This window comes from Hippocampus guttulatus, chromosome 15 (assembly GCF_054856545.1).
Source record: "Hippocampus guttulatus isolate MCC_2025c chromosome 15, RoL_Hgut_1.0, whole genome shotgun sequence".
Classification (NCBI taxonomy): domain Eukaryota; kingdom Metazoa; phylum Chordata; class Actinopteri; order Syngnathiformes; family Syngnathidae; genus Hippocampus; species Hippocampus guttulatus.
The window spans coordinates 14,879,742-14,902,837 of NC_141275.1; the positions used below are offsets into that span (position 1 = coordinate 14,879,742).

General features: G+C 47.0%; 1 protein-coding gene across 5 annotated transcripts in view; it reads left to right on the forward strand.

The window, feature by feature from the left end:
* Positions 1-2,291: 2,291 nt before the first annotated feature.
* The window catches only part of dbn1 (drebrin 1), a 37,864-nt gene continuing 17,059 nt past the window's right edge, over positions 2,292-23,096 (forward strand). For 2 of the 5 annotated variants that reach the window (XM_086130333.1, XM_086130334.1), the window contains exon 1: positions 2,292-2,500. In XM_086130333.1, the coding sequence (XP_085986459.1) occupies positions 2,307-2,500 (194 nt within the window). In that variant the 5' untranslated portion in view covers positions 2,292-2,306. Of the gene's footprint in view, positions 2,501-4,715; positions 4,855-21,621; positions 22,008-23,096 lie in introns of those variants that run through there. The other 3 variants (XM_086130335.1, XM_086130336.1, XM_086130338.1) reach the window with 2 other exon arrangements.

The window sequence follows — 23,096 nt, forward strand, 5'->3', positions numbered from 1 at the left end:
AAATGGAATATTGCTTGGATAAAGGTGCTTTATTCTGACAATAATGTCATATATATTTTGAAAAGAATAAATATCACAGTCCAAAATATAAGAACATGCATGCAGAACACATACGGTACATTCACATTAGTAAGAATCACATCATGCTCTTCTCGAGAAATTGTCATATTAATCACTTATTTTTTTTGTATAATCCCGCAAGCCTACATCCAAACATGTCTAAAACCCTTGCGATGGAAAAAAAAAAGCCCAAGTTTTGGAAAATCCAAATATGTAACTAAGCCCCCCCCCCACCACATCTTTAGCCGAAGCTCTGACCTCAATCTGAGGATTTACAAGCGCTCTTCGTAGCCATTTGCCGGATTAAACTCGCCCATATTTATAAGTGTTATTTATTTCTTCGTCAATCAGAGTGTGTGTTAATCTGGATCGTTTGCTAATTTGTTCTGTCGCGCTCGGGTACAGAAAGGTCGCAGTTGAGCCTTCGCTGACTCGTCAGAGCATGGGAGCGGAGTAGGGCCGATTCTCCTCCCCAAGAAGGACAGGATGTTTTTGTATGATTTTTATCCAGCTGGCTGTGACACACCCTCACTTACACTGGCTATCAAAACAGCGCGTGATGAAGACACGAGACCTCCAAAAGAACTGACCCTTACCCACGAATCCTAACCCAATCCATTTCAAGTCACTCTTTTAAAAGAAAGGTGCAAAGAGGCGCCAGTGTGGCCCAATTTAAATTCATTAGCATCATTCACGAAATAGTGCTGGATTTTGGACTTGGATCATCATTGCACGAAGCGTAAAAGCCTTTTGTGGGCAGCGATTCGGCAATAGCCGTCTGCAAACTCATTTAACAATGGAATTAGCCCACTCTTCTTCTCAGTGGCTGCATTTGCATTCCCAGGCCAATCTTGAGCAGCTACGTGCTAATTGATAGCGTTCCTAAGCTAATCGGGTTCATTCTCATTCTAGCAGTGCTGCAACAATCCAAGCAAGCTGTTTGCACCTTCATTTGATCTCCTCTTAGTGTGCTGAATTATGAATGAAAACGAGTGTGCCACAAATTTAGTTCAAAAGAACGTGAACTTCCGTGTTTCTGGAGTTGTCCGATTTGAACACATCTCTGGATGTGCCAATCGAGGTGCCCCCCCCCCCCAACCCTCCACCCTATCCTCCATTATACCGTGGCTTCAATGATGAAGGTATGCGGGCTTGGTGCCAACCCCCGCGTGGTGTATGGGAGAAAAACACCCCCCGTGTAGGGTTGGACGCTGTGAGGCAGGCAGGTTACCGTGGCAACCAGCCCACCGCCGCCACCGCCGGCCAATGAGGGAAGCCTCTTGAAAAATGTTTCCGGGAAATCAGGGTGAAAAAAAAAAAAAAAAAAGAACCCCGTTTTCAAGTTCATAAGGACCTCACACAAAAGAAGTATTTACTCCAGGAAAGGCTTTGAAAGTCTTCATTTTTAAAATGTTAATGAGTTGTCAATCAAGTAAAAATAATGCCGGTTCACTTTACGAGATGAATGGTACCGTGACCGGACCGGGGTTATCATTGTTTCGGATTTGTTCATTTTTATTTTTATTTTGAAAATGTTTTGTTTTAATTACGTTTTTAGTATTAGTCTGTTAGTTTATTTCAATATATGGAGTGTTTGTCGAGTGTAAGAAAAAAAAGGTACATATCGTGTTATAAGGTAAACAACAATTCTCACACAAAGTGTTTGACCTTTCTTCTTCTTCTGTACAGTTGTTCCCAATGCTTATTTTGACTCAAAATGCATCTCTTTGCTTCTACTTAACAGCCGCCACATCTTCGCGGAGACACTCAGTCACAGGCCATTGCATGTTAACAGTGGAGAAAGTTACCGACATCTTGCCCCTTTTTTGACGCCTTTAAAATATTCCTTGAGTCTTAACATATTGACACAAGTTAAACACTGTTTTGTTCCTTTATTTCATCTCTTTCCGGTGACATTGGTCTTGCTGGAAACGAAAATTGCCATGTCCCCGAATATAGTCTTTATCCTCTGTGAGAGACGACAAATATTATTGCAGTTTAGTAGTGGCAGATTTATTCTTTGTTTCGTCATCAAATGTACTTGTCGCTTATCTGTTTGTATCAATACAATATATACGTAATTTTATTTCTTGCAGAGTATTGCATTCTTTTGTCTGGTTTTTTTTTTTGGTGCATGAATACGGGTGGCATTAGGACCCAGCAGCATGGTGTCCCACCCCCGTGCTGGAATTGTACGGCGCTAGGACCTGGCGGCCACCATGACGTTTCCTTTGTCTCCACCACTCATGGCTTCCTCCTCCTCCTCTTCTTTCTCCTCCTCCACCTCCTCGTCCTCGTCACTCATTCCGCGTCTTTCCTCCATCAGCAGCGGCCTGGATGCTCCGCTGGGCTCGAACATGGCTGTGAATCTCGCAAAGAACAGACTGGCCCTACTCACCGCCTACCAGGACGTCATCGACGAGAGCACCGACACCGACTGGTAAGTCCGCACCGGCTCCCCGCCGCAGCTCACCTCGCACCTCTCCCGGCTTCCATCTGTGGAATGGATGCTGCTGTCTGGTTCGATTTCTTTTTTTCGGGTGGAGGATGAGCCGGACTGGCTGCATAGACACGATAAGAGCCTGTAGCTTTGATTTAGATGCTTCAAACGTGTTTAAAACATGTAAAAGTGTGAGTTTCAGGAGCTTTGCAGAGCCTGAGTGAAAAGCTTTTTGTTTGCAGCTATGTTAGCTCTGCAGCCAGATGGGTGCATTTTGTGACTTTCTATACAATGTCAGTGTGTGTGTGTGTATGGGCGTGCGCGCTTCAGATACTGATGAGCTCCTGCATCCCCAAAATGAGGGCGAGCAAGGAGAGGGGCGAGGCCAGGGTGGGAGGGGGATCTAAGGGGGACATCCATCATCACCCTTTGTGGCCTTCCGTACTCGGCATAGTAGCACGACCAACTTTGCACACGGCTGGTAACGTTATGAAAAAAAGGCTTCAAAGTCACAAAAGCTTTAAGAGGTCACGTAATTGTTTGATGTGATGACTGTGATGATTTACTGGCAACATTTGAGGGGGGAGGGGGGTTCTTTTAATTTAGCCCAATTTCGATTTTTCAACCCTTTCAGATTGTTTGTGGCGATTTTGGGCCAAGCCACTCATACAAAATTGCAATTAGAAATTGTAAGGTTTGGTTATAATTTTTTTTTTATTTATTTGTCAAAGCCTTGGAATTCCCCCGAAATCGCTGCTTCAAATCAAAACGGCAGGCTTCCTGTTCAATGTCTTGTCACACATGCATCTTTGTGGGGACTTTTTCGTGTCATGTTATGACAAGTATGCCAACTCAATATCATGTCCCATCTGCGAAACAGGGGGCAGGCACATATTTTCCCCGACTGTATGCCGAAAAAATAAATTGCAATGTCAGCAAAAATGCGTTATGTCAACCTCCGCCATCCACGACTGAATTCTTATCACGGACGGAGTTGATTAATCAGCCCATTCCATAATTAGCACTTTTTTTTAAGCATTCTCATTTAACAGCTGCAGCTGTTGTGAAAGCGCTATATAAATCAGGATGTATTGTCTTGTAACTGTCTTCTTCCTATGAATAATCATTCGCTAACAGTGCTCCTTAGCGCCACCCTCCAGGGCTTGAGTGGAACAACACGGCCCGAAACGAACTCGCGGCTTTAATCTCCGTACTTACTTTGCCATAGAAAATCCCGATGTCCATGAGGACACACTGATGGTTGTTGACCATCAAATATCTGGAAAGCAGAACGCAGAATAAAAGTTCTGCTCAGCGCGGCAGCAAACATATTGTCTGCGGTATTAACTGGTCTTTAGCGCAATCCTGGAAACATTCCAAATCAAATCAACCCACACGCATTGTTCCAGTTATCTGGATTGAAGCCACCACCATCATGTGTGTGATGAAATCAGCAGTGACAGCTTGATGTGTGGACAAATCGATATCGGGTGACAGTGTGGCGAGATGACACGAGGACATTTGGACAATTGTTGCAGTATGTACTATTTAGCACCCCCTCAAATATGGATTGCTGCATTGTACAAAATAGTCTATCATGTTTTTTTTTTTTCTGTCCTGCTTGGAATCACTGTTCTTTTTCGTTGGGATGAACAAATCGCCTTCATCATGTCCGAAAACGCATGCGGAATGTATCGTGGTGACAGTGTGTCTGTTTTGAGGTGTCCACAACTAAAAGTTACTCACAGTAACACCGCACGCTAAGATGGGGAAAAAAAAAATCCCCGCCATCAATGTCATGGCGGTGAAATTCGGCGGGCATGTCTTATCCTGACACGAAGCGGACCTAGGTGTGAAATTGAACAGGAAGTTGGCCGTTTTGGTTTGAAGCGGCCATTTTGGGCGAATTCCATTACTCGTACTGAGATGAACTGCTCCGAGGGAATTTTGTCAAATGAGCCCCAATCGGATGAAAGTATCCCAAACAAAAGGGCCATGCTGAATTGCCAAGCCTGATTTTATCCACGGCATCGAATGTGGGCGAAGCTAGGATGTTGAATGATTATTTAGAATGTCTGCCATGAAAAGGTTATGCTGCAGTTAGCTGTTTCACCACTCAACATGAAACTGGGGGAGCCTGTGTGTTCTAACAGAACGCTTGAAAATGTGTCAAGGACCCAAGTCCAAAGATCGATGGGATGTTGTTTTGAAGCCGCCATTTTGGGGGAAGAATACCAGGGCTTTGTACTTTTTCCAACTCCCACTACGAAATTTGATCGAATGAGGCGCAACTGCCAAGCGTATGCTCGGGATTGTGCGGAGTTTGTGTCTTCCCTCCAGCAAGCGAGTGATTTGTGAGTAATTTATTCCATTCAAAGGCCCGATGGAGCAGGTAACATCGGCGGAGGTCATATTTGACTTTTTCAGCCGAGCTGTAGTTAAACTGTAAGCTGCTTGTCCTTGATTGCGACGAGGGAGCAGCTGGAGCCCCTTCGGCGCAGCACAACACACGACATTTTCCGGTTGATTTTGGGTGTGAAACTTTCAGATAGAGCCCCGTTCAACAGTTTGTGTCACAACGTAGCTCAGATTGCATATTGGGAGGCGATCACAAGATGGGGAAATGAGAATCGGAGCCATCTGCTTCTGGCTCTCTCCGGTCTGGAAATAGGAGGGCGTCTTCTTTATCAGTCAATCGTCGTCGTCGTCACAAATTTGGAAGAGGGCGTAGACACTTGTAGACAGCTGTTGTTCTGTCAAATGCAAAAAAAAAAAAAAAGAAAGGAAAGTGAACAACATGCATGCCATTCTGAACTTGACAACCCAGTTTACCTTTATGGCCTTTTTTTTTTTTTTTTTTTAACTTACCAGCAATGAAAATACATGCATGTGGCATTCTTCTGCAACCGAGTTTTAATGGAAATGCAACAAAATGCATACAATCGTAAGGTGACCTTTTGTTTTGCCTGGAAGACAACTGTGAGCACATAGAATTTGCTGCTGAACTGTTAAGTGCAGCTTTCACTCGTGTAAACTTTACAACGGAAACGTCCTCTTAGCGTGCTTTCTTGATCAATCAGTCCTGCTCGCAAATCTGGGATATGGCGCAGACAGCTGTGTGGCGCTCTGCTCGCTTGTTGTTCACAATCGATACTCATTAGCGTCTGTCCTTCCTTTCCGATCGTTCTGCCTGCGTCGACTCATTATTGGGTCGGCTTTCGTGGAGCCTTTGAGTGAGGACTTTGTTTTTCCCTGCTTGGATCTTGATCCCCGCTTTCTTTAGGCCTCATATAGCGAGTGACCAGTTGAATCGCATTAAAAAAGAAAAGGTGAGCCTTATTCACTTTGTCAAAAAATCCAGAGCAAAGGAAAGGGACTCATTAATATTCAAGGGAAATGGGTTGTGTTGAAAAGGCCAAAAATGTCGGCTTTGACGGAGATGACGAGGATGCTGGGCGGGGCGGGGGGGGGGGGGGGGTGGCCCCGTTTTTCACACTTGATGAGATTTGAACAAAAGCAGAGACTTCCAAACGCTGCTGACCCCAAACAATGCGGAACACCTCCCCGACAGACCCCCGCCGCCACCCCTCTGTTGCCCCAGTAATGATACACTCATCGATGACCAAAAGGAAGGAAGCACGCCATCAATGTTGTTTTCACAGCCGATTGGAAATGGCTATCCAGGATCACTGGAGGCTCCTTGCCGAGGATTCACATCATTTAAGATCTGGAACACCCCCCCCACACACCCCCCGCCCAAAACCGAGCGTGTGCGCGTGTGTCAGTGACTGTTTTTCAGGGAGTCGTCAACCACAGATTTTCGGATTAGCGATTGTAAGATCATCTTTCAATGCTGGGAGGCTAGCTGCCGAAAGCTGACGCAATCAATTATTTTTTTGCCAACTAAAATCCAAATGGAGTACGACTATAAAAGTCCCTTTTTTTTCTTGGAAAAGAACGAGCTACCTCTCAGAAAATATTGAGCCACTTTCCTGCTCTCCTCTGCTTTTTTGAAGTTGCATCAGAGCTAGCAAGTATTGACGTCGTTACTTGACCACATGGTCGGGGCCAAGCCATGTTTGCACCGATCGTAGAACGAGCAGTCATCAACCTTATTATGCAAGAGGAGATAATCACACATGGACAAAAAGACTTTGAGGATGGAAATGACAACAAAGCTTTGCTTCCAGTTCCTCTTTCTTGCCGTAAAGTTCGGCGCGACCAAATGATTATGATCAGCCGTTGCGTCCCACATCGCTTTATTTCAGAGCACGCGGGCCCGAAAGCTTCTCTTGTCACAGGATTAGATGTTATATCTTGCGGTATTATTTGTTGAGCAATCTTTTGGCTGCGGTTTCGTCAGGATTAATCGCAGAAGTTGGAACCCAGACAAAAAAAATTTCCTAAATTCCTAAATAGCCGGCCAACCATTGTCAGCATTTGTCCACTCAACCTTTTGACTCTTTTCCAGCTGCCATGTTGTGGTCGATCCTGCCCCCCCCCCCTCCTCCCATTTATCTGTCGTGGCCGATGTCTTTCTCCGAGAAAAATAAACACACGGATACATCTGAGATACGAATCTCGGATTTCGTGGCAGACAATGTCGTAGACGGATGCTCTTTTCCAGGATGTTTCCTTCACGTCCGTGCTGCGCATTGTCAAAATGTCGTCTTGGGCTGATCTCAAAAGGTCTTCTCTACACCCCCCCCCCCGGGCCTGAAGCCGAAGAAGAAAAAGACGCTCCTCGGCGAACCGCAAATGTCAGACGTCGGCGAAGGGGACGCGCTTAGAAAAGAGCACAGAGAGCGAGCGAGTCAAGGTTATCCGATATCAGACGATCCGATCCGCAGGCGGAGCGGCTGATTGGCCCTCGCGGGATGCCGTCGCACGACCCTCCCTGTCGACCCCAAAAATCTCCCACCCCTGCCCCGGGAAGCCATTACCTGGTCAGTCACCTCTGTTGACTGGACAGGAGCGAAAAGAGGAAAACGAGCTGCCGGGACGCGACGGCGGGCGCTTGAATTCGCCGCGCAACCAGACGGGTGTCTGTCATCTGGTCTTTCGACTCCCTGTGGGAAAACGCTGTTTTCCTTTCAATCAGCCGAGACATTCTGAGTGTCAGAGGCGCCCGCAGACTCAAGGCCACCACCGAACAAAGGACTGAAAGGAAACTGGAAGAGGCTCAAGTCTCGTCGAGTGCTGAATGCTCACTTCAGTTGATTCCGGTTTTTTTTTTTTTTTTTTTTCTTACGATTGAGTTGGGCGATCAATGGGAGATGGACTACAGGGTTCCAGAGGTTTCTTTTATTTTATTTTTCTCAAATAGTAAATGCTTGTGAAACCCATCACCCCCCCAAGCCAATTCCCTGTTTGCTGCGTTTGCTTCTCCTACCCGATACTTTTTTTTTTTTTTTTCCCACCAGCCCACCTGTCCTCAAACCTCTTCTGGGAGCCATCTCAACGCTAGATCTATATTTGGAAGCGCTTTGTACCAACCCAAAAAGCTGCCGGATCGCTCCTCTCCTTGCGCGGTTGAAAATAGCAAAACGGGTGAGGGGGGGCGCTTGAAAAGACGCGGCTCGTGCCTTTCGCTTCGGTAGAAGCAAATAGACCAAGGCGAGTCACACCGACACGGCCAGCGACTGAATTGGGGCGAGACTCGTACAGTTTCGCAAATATCACTCTGGTCACTGCCCGATGGTTTTTTTTTTTTCTTTTGGGGTGGGGGGTGGGAGAGCATACCTGTGATGACAGGCTGTTGTTGACTGCAATTGCGCCTGACTTTTTTTTTTTTTTTTTCTTCCATCAAGCTGGTGGTGAATTCTGAGTTTAGAGGTTCGACAGGTCCGAGACCAAACCTGTCAGACCGGCAATCCCGATCAAGACCACTTTTGTTAGCGTCATGTCTCGACCCCTCTGAACGCTTCTTAAGCTAATGCTTTTCTGTTTCTAAAAATTGCCGGGACAATAGAGACGCAACTAATGCATTACAGACACATCTTTGTGCAAGACGCCCCCCCGCGCATTTGCTCCAGGCTATGAAGACGAGACCGTGATACTCTGCGGGCGGGATCTGAGCTCATCTTCCTTTCATTTTTCTTTTCTTGCCTGGAGAGGGTTTCTTTGGTCTGCGAAACGGAAGCCTTCATCACGGCGGTTCACGTTCCCTCTGCCAGCGGGGGATTGTCAGGGCCGGCGAGAGCAACGCCGTCTCCCTCCCAGCTTGCCCCTCCTCCATCTCCACGTGTTCAGTCGCCATCATCAAGCGGAAACGCTTCCCGTTCGGTGGCTTCTGACGACGGGAGAGTCCGAAATGCCGGGACGGTTTATGAGTCTCCGCTCGGCTTCATTGGCGTCCAGATGCTCATTTGTCACCCATCTGTTTTCGGCTTCAACCGATTCGTTGGCACTCGGTGACGAGCCCGAAACGTTGACAGAGGCAGGGGAAGCCGTGAAGTGATTGATTTGGTGTATAGGGTGTCCCGAAACAAAATGTTGAGTTCTTCTTAAAGAGAAGCGGCAACAGAGAGCCTCTTTTATGAAAATGAGATTCACAGACGCTGATGGCTGAGATTGTGGGAGGGGACGATTTTGGATTCGTCTTTGGGGAGCAGTGGGGCCGCTGATGTTGAAAAGGGAAAATGCTTGACTTAAAATTTGGTTTCTGCGTCAGCACTCGGGGGGGGGGGGGGGTAAGGCTGCAAGGCTAGGGCTTGGTTGTGTGGCAACCCCCCCCCCCCCAACCCTCTCCCCACCACCACCATCAGAAGCATTTCTACCTTGTAAATTAATCTGCGTCATTGTATGACCGAGCCGCATGCCGCATCTTGATTTTATCGAAGGCATGCTCCACGCATCACGACAATCGGACGTCATTTGTTCCTCTTGCCGATTCAAGTCGGTTTTGGTCACTCACTAACTTTGTGAGTTTTATAAGTTGTCAAGTGTTCCAGTCATTAAAAAAAAAACAACAACAATGAAGGCGGTGTCCAATTATTGAAAGCTTTTCAGACGTCTTTAAAAGATCGTCCCGGGCGTATCCTTGGCGTCAGCGAATGTTAAAACATTCACGCACGTGCCCGCTGGCAAGCCAAATAATTTTTTTGTGATCCAAGCCAGCAACGGCCCGATTCTCAAATGTTTTATCTAGAGCGATGATCCTGTCGCGCGGTGTGGGTTGTGTGCAGAGCGAGCGTTCCACCCGTTTCCGCTCAGAACACCAACCATCAACCCCGTTCGATATTTACGATGGAAACTCCTTGCGTGACGACTTGACAAGGAACGAAAGCGCAGCTGAACATACTTTTCCAATTGGATTCTGCGTTCATAAAAAAAAAAGCGTCTTATCAGATTCCGACACCGCATTCCATCGACGTTTGGTCGCTCGGGAACGGGGGAGGTGTACAAATCGACGGCTTGGATGCTAGCTAGCGGCGGTTGTGACTCGTGGGCGAAATTTTATTTTTTTTTTTGAGCTGCAGACTAAAAGAATTGCCGTAAATATGATCCTGGATTTTGTCCAAACGTAACACGAGACGACCAACCGGTTTCCGCCTGGCGTGACAACAGGTTGACTTACAAGCAGGGGTGGAGTTGTTCAATGGTTGCCGCTACGCTCGCTGCTTTTTACTGCCGTCTGAAAGGACGCCCTTCCATCGTGCGCTTCCGTCTGCCATCTTTCCTTTGTGCATCGCTCTCCCTCGCGCTGTCCTTTGCTTTGCTCGTCCATATTTCTCTCTCCCTTCCTCCCTGCCCCCCTCCCACGTGTGCTAATACTGTTAAAATGTCTGTCGGTGATTAAATTGCGGCGCACGCATCAGAGTGCAGAGTTAATTCGCCGTGATGGACGGATGGTGAAATCCTCTGCGTATTCTTTTGGGAATGATGTACGGTATTTCTTTTTTTGGTCTTCTTGTCAGGGTGTTGCATTAGGAATCTGCTCTTCCCATTCAGTCTATTTTAGGCTAACGCTGCCGGCCATGAAGTACTTGACGAAAACACATTTTGGGACATTTTCACAAGATGTGATTTCTTATTGTTGCACTTGAAATGCTATTTTTGGGCAATTTCTGATATTTACATTTTAGATTTTTGTAACGGCATGGTTAAGGCTTTGAATTTAAAAAAAAACAAAAACAAGTCTTCTTGAATTATTCTCAAGCAACAGTAATTTGACTTGATTACAGTTTGTGGCTACTTTTCCGTCCTCTGGAGATATCCAACCATCGCAAGGAAAGGGATTATATTCCGATTTGGCCGATTCGTCGGCATACGTGTACCCTGCCGAAGCGAAACTAGCAGCTTCCGGTCTCAACTTGTGTCCTGGCAGGCGCAGGCAAGTGATGCCCTTCACACAAGCGAGCCCTGTGAGGCTTTCCTTCAGCTGGATTTTTTAATTCTGGCGTTCATGTCAGTGTCATGTCTTTTCACCCCCCCCCCCCCCCCCACCCCTCATCGCGTCTATTTCCCTCCATCAATCCCATAAGCCCCCCGGCAGGCGAGTTGGCACCAAAGCAGCTGAGCGCAGCTTGACTCCTCCAACTTGGACTGTTGTCCGTTAGGAGCCACTCGGCGAGCTGCGCCGACGTCAAAACACAATACGAGGAGACAATCTGTCTGATTTTAAACCCCCGCAGTGGCTCCACAAACAAGCTCAATCAGCACGCCCACGTCTTTAGGCTGCCGTACAAAACCGGTTGAAGTGCACTGTCAAACTCAACGTAATGCCTTTAAAAAAAAAAAAAAAAAGTCAGTTTAGCTTCATGCTAACAAACGTTGCAAAATGCTATAGACACATAGCATCGAGAGTAGCGGTGTTGTAACAATTCAAGCAATGGATAGATTTAACAATATCACTCTAGTCACAGGCATGTATTCTTTATCCTCTGTGACTAATATTACTACTCTTATGTGTTATGCTGCCCCCTGGTGGCCAAGTCACAGACACCAGAAGGAGCCACACATGCACAAACTGTTTGATGCGTCATACCATATTTAATTTTAGATGACTCCAAGCTATATTTGACATTTTTTAATTTGATCTTTCTATATCACAAATTGCGTTTAATCAAAGTTAAAAAAAAACTGGTTTAAAACTTGGCTGCTCCCCGACATACAAAAGATCTTAGAAAAGTCAACATGTGCAATATCACATCGACATACTTTCTTGACTCCACTTCCAAAAGAACACCAACAAAGGCAAACGTGAAATTGTGAAGAGTGAAGTATTCGTCCAGGCTGACGGGATTTTTCCAGGCCAATTAACAGTCTAAGCATGTTTTGAGCGTAAGGGGGGGAGTCGGTATGTTCAGTGAATCCGCACCGTTTAGTCCGCGATGCCTGCCGGAGAGGAAACGCGCCTCTGATGTGTTTTCGCGTTGGTCCAGCTGATCCTCCCCCCCGCCTCTCTGGCGGCCTTGTGGTGCTTTTGGTCTTGATTGAGATGAAGCAGCGACAGCGGATGCTGTTTCCATGACTGTACAGTCTTGCAAATTTCATTATTTAATGGAATTGTTTTAAAGAAGGCTTATAGTAAAACCATATCATAAAATATTTATTGTATTGTTTTGAAAAATACTTCAGGCAAAAAAAAAAAAAAATGCAGACGGAAGGGGTAGTATTCTGAAATGTTTTGTGTTAGCAGTGGAAACGCAATAAATAAATTTGACTTAGATTTAATCGTAACATCTCCAATAAATGACATAGCCAATTATATGGAGTCAAGAACATTTTTTTTTCTTCATTTCATTTATAAATAATTGATGAATGGATTTTATGGAGGGGGTAACTAAATGACCGCAGAAATAGGCCTGTGGGATTGTTTATTATATAGCCCGTATGAAATAAGAGAGCCATAGTTTGGTCTCGCTCCATTCTCCACCAGCGTACGAAAAAAGCCCACCGAAGGGCTCCGAAACGTACGTCGCTTCCGCTCTCGAAACGTTTAAATCCTTCACCACGGCAACACGATCAAAACGCAATCAAGTCAGAAGTATTCGGTGGCTACGGATTTTTATGATCGCATCCTTTTGAGCGAAACGGACCTTCACCTTGTTACCCGATTTCCCCGCTCTCCAAACACAACCGCAATTGAATAAAAATGTCATAAAAAAAACAAAAACGTCTGCGCGCCAAGCAGCAGTAGTCGCTAATCGCGTTTCCGCCGTCGTTATTTCAAGCCTGCAGGATGGAAACTCTCGGAGGAACGAAGAAGCGAGAGAGAGAGGGAAGCGAAACGAATAAACGCTGTTCAGGTCTCAGGTGGACATGAAGAAAAGAAAGAAAGAAATCACACCCAAGTAAGAAGGGATCAAATGGATTTGTGGCCAGTGTGTACAACTCCACACGCACCTGTGTGTTTGATGTACGGCTTGCATTGTCAGGAGCCTTTGAAGGCTTTGAATGTCCCTCGGTGCTTTCAGCTGCAGGCGTGTGGACCTTAAGACATCTTTTCTTTTTTTTTTTTTTTGTAGCGCTGCTGTAATGCTAGCGCTGTCTCCCCTCCCGCCAGCGTTTTCGCAAACGGATCTTCCCACATCCAGATGGGACGCCAATAGCGTCAAGGCAGCTGTGGCCTTTGCGTTTGATGTGAAGATAATTGCTCGGGAAGCTGCCGATCGATTGCCCCCCCCCCCCCAAATGAATGAATGAAAATGACTCATTATCGGGTTGCTTTATGTGAGCGTAGCACCAAAAGAAATGTCATTTATGTCTGCAGTCAGCCACGCTGCCCCTCCCTGTCCCGTGTCGCACGCCGTCTCCATTAGTCTGGCATTGAACTGGGATTTGGATGGCACGCGTGTGTCTGCGAAGCAAAGGATTTGGGTAAACATGTTCGGCCCCCAGCGGGGGTGAAAGCTCGGGCCCCCGAGCCCTCCCCGAAGGCCTCGAGACTCACCAACCAGGCTCCCCGTCACTCCTCATGTAGTCTCTGCCGGAGTTGTCGCAGAGCCCAAAACTTTTTTTATCGGTTAACGAGGGTCAAGACAAAACCGCGACATACAATTGAGAGACCGCACAAAAAAAAACAAAAAAAAACGGAGTAATAGTTTACACCCGCTTTAAATAATGGGAGCAAAAGGCACTTTTTGAAGTGTTCTTTAGCGCCCCCCTCTCTCTCTCTGGAAGACTGTGGTATAACATCACTGAGTGAATGTTTCAGTGAGTTATTAAAAAAAATTCATTTCTAGGTTTAGTTTTTGAAGTTGTTTTTCTTGACCTGTAATAACCTTGGAACAGCACACAACAATGCTCACTGAGCAAATATTCTCCCTGCCTAAATTAGAAGACGGGATATCGAGAGCGGAAGGATGGACGTGTAACTAACTCTCCCATTAGGCCTCCCGTCATGAACGCAGAACCGAATGATCCCGATCGTAACCCCGTGGCGGAACAAGGCGACGGCCGCGAAGACGGATGCTCGAGTCGCCGACGTGTTTTACAGTCAATTGTGCAGCTTTAGACCAAAGGCGCCCGAGCGGAAAGAACCGACGGTCCTGTACGTTTGGAAAATTGCTATTTTGGCTTCGGGGTTTTTAATAATAGGAAGCGAAAGATCAGCAGTCCTGCAGCGCAACCTCCCGCCGTCCTTGGATCGTCTTTGGCTGACTCGGAACACGTTAGTCATCCAAAAAAATGTCGTCGAATAGTAAAAGGCATTAGTGAGACATAATCAGTCTACAGGTGTTTTGAATTAATTGTTTGAGCATTTCGGAGCTATCCTGGATATCCATTTTACGGTCCAGTTACTAGTGCGCACGTTATCTTTGGAGTTGGAGCAACGGTGGCGTAATAATAGGACGACGACATGCTAGCAGTCAGCACAACGTGTGCACTTATTTGACAGCCGTGCGCTACGAGCGACATGTCGCGAGCGTTGGCCAGTAAGGAGGATCGTGATTATAATTATAACCCTGAATTAGTTTTTTCTGCTCGTTGGCCGTTCGGGGATCTCTTGTGGTTTGTGAGTACAAAACGCGGTCGTCCCATTATTTTTGCTCGACGCTTCAGTAGCGTCGAGGTCGCAGCGGCGCCGGTGCGCCAAATGAGCAACTGACTCGATCCAAACGAGAGATAGCAGCTTGGCCTGCCGTTTGCTGAGTTCAGCACTCTGCCGCTTTGCAGCCGAGTGCGCGCTCGCTTCAAGAGGAGGGAGAGGGCCCACAGGGGCATTGTGGGTAGTTTCCACGCAGGTTCCACACTCCCTCTGCCCGGATACAAGCCGTGCGACGTGTTCCTCTCTGTATCTGCTGATCTAGAGTTCCGAATGCTCCTTTATTGCCTTTTTATTTTTTCTTGAAATCACATCGCGGTGTTACTCAAAACAGAATGTAAGGAGGACGGGTTTAGGTCTAGGTGCAGATTAAAAGTGTACCACGCCGATTCGATTTCCTCAGAATGAAGATGAGACTTAATGACGTGTCCCTGGAGATGTTTTTGCCCCGAAGCTCCCCGCAGTCGGCGCTGTGCTTTCCTCCGCCCGTTTGCTTCCAACAATCGTCCGCGGATGCCGGGATGCCTCGCAGCTATTTGAGCACGATGGCGGCCCAACGTACACAACAGCTTGGTTACCGACTGGAAAGCGGCGAGACGCGTGAACACTCCCCCGCCTCGCCTTGAATATTTCATTTCCCTGTTGAAATCATCTGCTCTGTCTGAGAGGAATGACAAAATGCATTCGCTAATCATGACCTAAGAAGAAAGCGCAGAGAGAAACTGGCAATGTTGAGGGGGTTTTTTTTCCCTCTCACGCTTGACACGTCCTCCTTGGACCATCTGGGCACCGACGGGGTCCAACTGCTACTGTCGCTCTCCGCCGTATGCCTGACGCATCAGCCTGCTGCCAGACATAAGCCGAGCCCAATGCTACAAGACCGATTTGCTTTTTTTGGGGGGGGGGGGGGGCGGGGGGTGCTGGATTAGGCTTCACAGATCAAAATAATTGTTGGGTTGACTCCCTGGATCGCAATTCTTTCCTGTCTCCAAAAAGAAAATGTTGGACGATGCTTCTGTGTTTGTGGGAACAAATAAGCGGAGCGTCCGTCCGTCCGCGGTGCTGCACAGGGCAGAAGAAGCCCGAAGCGGAAAACATGAATGGAAGCGTATCCATCGACGATCGTCAACCGTAATTGAGTTGGCATCTGTGGAATGAGCGCCAACCGCAGGGAGAACGGCACGGCCGGCTCATCGTTCGGTCCCGGATGCCGCCCGTGTCCCTACCGAGTTTGTAGCCGAAGACGGGCATCGTGCTGAGTTGGAGAAACGGCACAAAACCGGGCGGATTAAAATCAATGTCACATCTGTTTCATTCTCAAAAGACATCGATTCAAATGTCTCTCGAAATAGAAAAGATTCGCCGCTGCTCCTCTGAGTGGTTTAAGTGCACTGATCTCTCTTTGTTAACCCACAACCTGCCCCCACCCCTCTGCCCTTATCACAGAAAGAGATTTGTTTTTTTATTTCTTTTCTTTTTGGTGGCGGCGGGGTGGCAGAGTTCATGTGCTACGCAGAATAAGGCTGTTATGTAAAGCACGAAGCTTACGCTGCAGTCCCGAGTCACCTCGCACGCGCAGATCCCACGACTGGGTGGCAGCGGTCTCCAATTGGAGCCTTCTGACCTTTGACCTTTGGAAACGGTATCACAACAATGAACCTTTTTCGCCTCACAGATCTGAGCTTCAGGGCGCACAAATTTCAACTCTTTGTGTTCTCTGCGTCCTTGCGTGGGGCTTTTCCCGGGTACTCCAGCTCCCTCCCGCTTCCCAAAACGTGCACGTTAGGTTGGGTGAAGACTCTTTATTTGTCCAAAGGTGTGAAATTTGAAGGCTTGAAACATGTCCGTAGGGTGTGAATATTGATTTATCGTGATGTGCCCTGTGGCGACCAGTCCAAGGCGTATCCCATTTCCTTTGCCAAAAGTCACCTGGGATCGGCTCCGGCTCACGCGCGAGCCGAATGAGGACAAGCGATATCCGATGGATAGATGAGACCATCGGTGGCCATTTAATACCACCAAAACCTTTCCAGCAAAATTGATCTCGAGAGCATCGATCTCATCATTGTCACGTGCCTTGGTCGGTCCATAATGAATTCTGGTGTGGCTTTCAGGAAAAGGTATTGACAAAACATTTGATACCCCAAAACTCCCGACTAGAACGCTGTCGCGAAGATTATTATTCCGTCCCACAAGAACAAAAAACTCTTGATGGGGGAATGGTTCTCTCTGCAACCGAAATGGGCTGCTGCTTGACAGGAATACTCCGGTGGCTGGATTGTGGATGTAAATAATAAAGAAAGCGGAACAGCGCCATCTGTCACTTTGCATGAGAGGCTATAAATATCCATGGCGGGGCCCGCAATCATCCACTTGTAACCGAGCAAAGTTGAAGCAGAAGATGTTGATGGTTGATGCTCATCGTGTCGTTTGACTAAATGTGGGGGATGTATGAACAGTATTTCTATTCCTCCGGTAAACCCCCGCTTCTTTTTTTGCGGGATGTGATCCACTCGCTAAAAGCGACAGACCCATTTTTCTCTTTTTAATGATTGATAACGCAAATTTGCCGTGTCAAATCACGCAAGCGTCACTTGTCCAGCTGTCGCTTGTTGACTTAAGCTGGGTGCACGCGAACGGTCATTTGGGTTGGATTTTGCAAAACGCACAATTATCGGATGACTCTGAAAAAAGATTATCCTCCGCGATTATCCTGTGGTGTGGGGCGCGTAAGAGTGATTTTCTTTTCCTCCCTGATCTGATTAGAAAGCCGCGAATGTAAACCTGTCCGCGACAATCGTAAATGTAAAGCCCCCGTCCAGTATTTACCAACTGTAACCCCTGACGTGAGTGTCGACAACGCCCAGTCGTGCCCAATCACAGACGTTGTCATTTTGGTGACAAGCGGAACGATAGCCTGCTGAAACTGGTTGCCCGACACAAACGGAAGAGCAATCGTCGTTACCAGATAAGCTAATAATTAGCCTAGCTTATTCTATTTCTTCTTCTTCTACGAAGGGGTGTCGCCAACGCCCAGTCGTGCCCAATCACAGACTTCGTCATTTTGGTGACCAGCGCAACGATAGCCTGCTGAAAGTGGTTGCCCGACACAAACAGAAGAGCAATCGTCGTTACCAGATAAGCTAATAATTAGCCTAGCTTATTCTATTTCTTCTTCTTCTACGCCGTCTAGTCTTTCTTCTTTGTATTTTCTGTCAGTCTGGAGGTTTCCTCTCACAGGTCAGTCTTGGTACAAGGACACACTTCCGGTTGAAAAAATGTTAATATCCTTTTGTGTGTACTGGCTTTCGATGGACAGATTTTATTTCCCACATTTAAAGGATCAAGAAAGGCCGCCGATTGTCATTGTGAACGGACGCAACATCTGTTCATCCGCCTTTACCGCTGCCTCATCACCGCTCGTACTTTCTTTTTTGTGTGTTTCCAGTCAAAGTCAACAGCACGTTTGATTCGTGGTGCTGGGGCTCTTCAGTTGATTTGTGTTCAAGGACACAACGCCGCCCTGCCAGCCCTTTTACGTGGCTCCATCCGCCGTCCTCGGCGCTTGATCCCGTTATGGTTCCCGTTTTTTTTTTTTTTTTTTTTGCCGCGGGGGTTCGTCGCGATCGTTGTGTTAGAGAACGTTGATCGATTGTGAATTGACAAACACTGGTGCTTTCGCTGGTTTTGGAAAAGACCGTTTCAGTGAATTATTTACAGAAGATGTCAACGTTTTGGTTGTCTGTACTAAGTTGACTGAGCAATTGTCTGGTGACACAGGTACAGTGACTCCCGTTTCAAAGCGGGGGGTGGGGGGGTGTACGTTTTTTCATGTCACTTGTTTTGGCTTCGCTGGCTTCTGCGTGGAAACGTCTAGCGCCACTGCTGTCCGCCCTTTTGTGTCAAAAATGTTTGGCATTGTAGGACGCACCAGACTGGGACTTTCAAGCTGCTTTTTGGGCGTGTTTTATAGCAAATTGCAATGATGACTAAATGATTCAGTCGCCTTGTTTCTGATTAGGCCCCATTGTCCTAAATCTGCTTTTTGTGTGCTTCGTACAGATTGGTTGTCCAGTTCCGTTCACGGGGGGATGTGCTTGCAACGGGCACATACGATTCATGTTTTAAAAAACAACCAAAAAAAACCACACTGAACTCTTCCTACCCTGCGTTCATCTCTGAGTGGTACGACGCAATCGGCACTCCCAAGATGTAGGCCGACAGCAGCCCTGAGGGGGGGGGGCTCCTCTGTATGCTGCCGCCAATCATGTACACGTGTGCATCCAATGCTTACGTTTGGGAAGCTGGCTTTCTGAATTACTTGCTGGTGTGGATGACACGAGCAAAAACGATGACGATGCACTCACCTTTATTTATTTAATTTTTTTTATTTATTGTACTTCGAACTCGCATTGTCCGTCTACAGATCAGCCCAAATGTGAAAAGCCTTCACATGAGCAGGCGTTGGCATACGAGCCATGAATTGAGTCGTTGCCGGCTGGCTTTTGGATCCTGCGCTAAAACACTTAGGCCGTATAAACACACTTTTATCTTATTAAAGGACGCTTTCAAGTTTTCAGCTAAAGTGAGTTTCCACCACAAATTTTTATAAAGCCCATTATGTGAAACACATTAAATATGTTCTGGAGCACAAGCTGTCCCAGATGCTTTTGCACACGTCAACCCCCCCCCCCCCCAGCCCCCAACCGCTTCAGTACGACGACATTCAAGGATGTACTTTGTCGCCTTTTAAAACGGTTTTAATGTTTGTTGCCATGCCTTGATTTCCATGCTGTGTTTGAAGGGAGGGCGCCTGTTTTTGGATTGGCAACAGCTGGAAGGTGTAACTGTGTTTGTGATTGACTAAAACTAGCGCGTGTGAGTGTGTCTGTTTATGATTGACAAGTTGCAGGCCGTTGTCGGTCTTTGACTGACTGTAGCTCGAGGAGGGGTGGGTTTTTTTTTTTTTTTTGGATTGACAGGAGAGCGCGAGTCTGGTCAGTTGTGTTTGTGTCGTGTCTGACTTCTAGTAGGTAAAGGAGGAGTGTGTGTTTTATTGACAGTCGCTAAAGGGGTCTGTGTTTTTTTTATTGTTAAATGTCCATACGTCTTCTCGGACAAATATTCGCATTGCGCTAAATGATTTGGAGAACGGCTCTGCGCGACTCAAAACGCGTGTTTTGTCATAGCACGGACGAGGTGTTCGCAAACGTCGATGGATGCCAGCAGTTGTCCTGGCTGTCAACAACCGCGACAGAAAAACAAACAGGATCTCCCTGCAGGGACAAACAGCATGTTGGGGGGACCTCATGTGGCGTCCTGGCGTGGAGCTCTGCCAACCTCCTTTGCTGAGAATATACAAACATGCTTATTATTTTGCGATTAGGCTGCAATTTATCTGACTGGAGGTCATTTCACGATGACGTCGCGTCCATCCAGTTGGCAAAAAGCCAAACTATGACTTCAGGTTGGCAATACGCCGCTCGAAGTCCCCTGAAGACGCCGCGATTTAACATTTCCGTGTCCTTTAACCGAAGTCGAGCGATTGAGAAAACAGGGTCAAGGCTGTCGGGCTAACGTTAGCTAGCAAGCTAGCAAGCGCAACAGATTGTTGTCACCATTTCACTTTAGGGTGAACAGAAATACTCGTAGTAGGAGCCCGGCATCGAAGAGCTACCGCCCACTCCCAATAAGCCGACGTTTTTGTCTGGCGGCGCTCCAGCCCGCCCAAAAAACATGCCGACACACTTTCTGCTTTTCTTGGTCACTTACTCTGCAGTCTAATCTACCGGAGACCGGCCCACCGAGGGGAACTAACTCAGGCTTTCCTTACCGTCAGTGCGGATAAATGTTTCTCGCAAAGTGCCCGCAGCTCACCTGAAATCCAAGCCGAGATTTCCCAGACCCGCCATTTGTTTACCAACGCGGAAGAACCCGCTAAGATCTTCTTGTAAGAATGATCCGACGGGAGCCTTGAAAGCAGCTGGCGCTCAGTCTGCCCGCTTTGGCGTCTTGCGTCTTCGTATGGCAACTCCGAGCTGTGAACGGACCGGGCTGTTAATGAGGAACAGCAAGACGCTGAACGTGGTGGATCGTGACGATGGATGAACAAAATCTTTGCTACGGTCGCTCTAAAATTTAGAGCGAATCAAGAATCGCGTCGGATTAAGAGAGTTTGAACGTGATCCACGGTTCCTGTCAACTGAGCGACAGCGGCCAGACGTGCGTGTCGGTGTTTGATTGACAGTAGCTGCAAGGCCGTTCTGATTGTTCCGCCAGCGTCTCGTCGACGTATACTGTAGGCGCTCCAGAGGTTTGTCTGTTTTTCAGTGACAGTAGCTAGAGAGGGTTGGTCAGTTAGTTTATTGGTAGTCGCTCGAGGGCCATGTCTGTTTTTTGAAAGCTGCTATTGGCTGTATTTTTTATTTTTTTGTCGGCGAGTAACTCGAGAGGGCGCGTCTTATTTTGATTGACGGTCACTCCTTGTGCGGCGACTCAAGGTTACCTTATCGTGTGCTTGTCCACGATCGACAGTAGCTAAAAATCATGTCTGTGTTTGACTTACAGTCAGTGGAGTGGGCGTGTCGGCGTGCTATTGACAGCTCAAGCGGCACGCTGTTGTCTGTCCTCGACTTTAGCCGACCCCTCGCACGCCGTCTGGCGCGAACAGTAGCAAAAAGACTCCAAAGGATTCGTAACGACAGACATGTGGACCTTCTCTCCAGATTTTATTTTCTTTTTTTTGCGTTTCACATGCATACAAAAATGTCCTTTGAGATGAAGCAGTGTAATGTTGTTTTCCACGCTGGATGAATAAGCAGATGAAAAAGCTGATTTCAGGCAGATAGCGTAATCTCTCAGGGCATCCTCCCACTTGGAAGGCTTCTCTCTCTATCTCACTCTCCCACCCCCCTTCCTAAAGCGTCCCCTCACATTTTTTCCTTCTTTTTTATGGGGAGTGGAACTCATTTCCTTTTAGAAGCTCTGCCAGAGCTGCCGAATGATCACTGAAGAGCGTAACAACGCTTCTTGGCCGCCACATAAAGTAACACCATCCAAAATCCTATTAAAATGGATAAAATGGTTTCGTTCCATTTTTTGGGGGCGTGGCGCGGCCATTCCGTTTTTGTCCGTTCCTTCTCATGTATGCGGTAGTGAATAAATATCTCATTATTTGAGATAAATGCATCGATGGCGGGGTGGGGACTTTTTGCATTCCTTCGCTGCGAGACAAATCCACCATTTTACAGCTATGGAGGGGAAAACTGATCACTCATTTCAAAGCACCACGGTGACGTGTCGGTGTGCGAAGCAATTCAAATTCTTAAGGTCGTCGATCTGAAACCGGACAAATGAAAATGCAGTTTGTTACGTCCAAGACGAACCATCCATGCGTCTTTGATTTTTTTTTTCTTTCAACCGTAGTTGTGAGCATTTTGCTCTCTATGAAGTCAACTAACTCGTCTCCCTCTTTCCTCTCTTACATGTCTCCCCTCTGCCGTCTGATCTCGCCAGGTAAGAAAATGCTTTTTAATTTCAAGCTCACACACAAACAAGCACAAATGTGACGTCCATTTTGGTACTGCGCTATAATACCGGCCGCCCATTTTTGATTATTTTATTTTTACTGTTATGTCCCACATTAGGGCTTCGGAAACCCTCTGGTGGTGCCGAAGTGTAGCCCTATTCGAAGCCATCAAACCCTGTTCTCGGTCAGGAGCCGTGCGAGTGTCGATACGGGGGCCGCCATTTAACGGTCCAGCGCATAGCCCTGCTGGGAACACTGGAAGTAGACGCCTCTAATGACAAATCGATGCGACGGGGGACATGGGGCTTGCAAAGGGCGCGACAAAGTGCAAGCCGACCCAGACCATAAACTTCATAACGGCGATAAAAAAACAAAACAAAGATAAAACTAAATCACTCGTCTACAGTCACAATCAAACATGGAAATATATTTTTCTTTTAAATGGTTGCCGGTCTGTGACATTATCTTAAATGGCATATTTCATCGACGTGAGATATAAGAAGTGCCTCCCTCAAATAGACGCCTCGCCATTTCCCATCCAGAAAACAAAATGGTGTCGTAACTGAAATGAGTTTGCTTCATTTTTCACAAATGGCCATTAAAGAGTGAACTGCTCAGCCTGCGTGAGATTTATTGAAAGTATTGTTTTACCAAGTGTAGATAATCTTTGTTTTTTGTTTTGTTTTTAATGACACCGTCTTTTGCGAGGATTAGCATTCCAGTCGGCAGCCATTTGCGGACCAAAAAAAAAAAAAGATTAAACTGTGTTGACTTGCTCACATAGCATTTGTTCCTTTTCGAGGGAAACACGTGAAAATGACAATCGGTTGAGCACGTTTTAATCACGTGCAACCGATTTACACTCCACAGTGTTGTGTGTGTCCTCTGTCCAGCGCCGTCCTTTCCGATTTGTCAAATTGAACTCCTTCGTACCAGCCTTTCCAGTTTCACTTGATGTCAACGTATAAATCTGACAACTTCCATCTGCAGTGGAGTAAATATAGAGACCCCCCTCGGTCAGTTTCCCCGCTCATGGCCAAAGTTCAGTTTATTACAAACAAGCGAAACGGACGTCT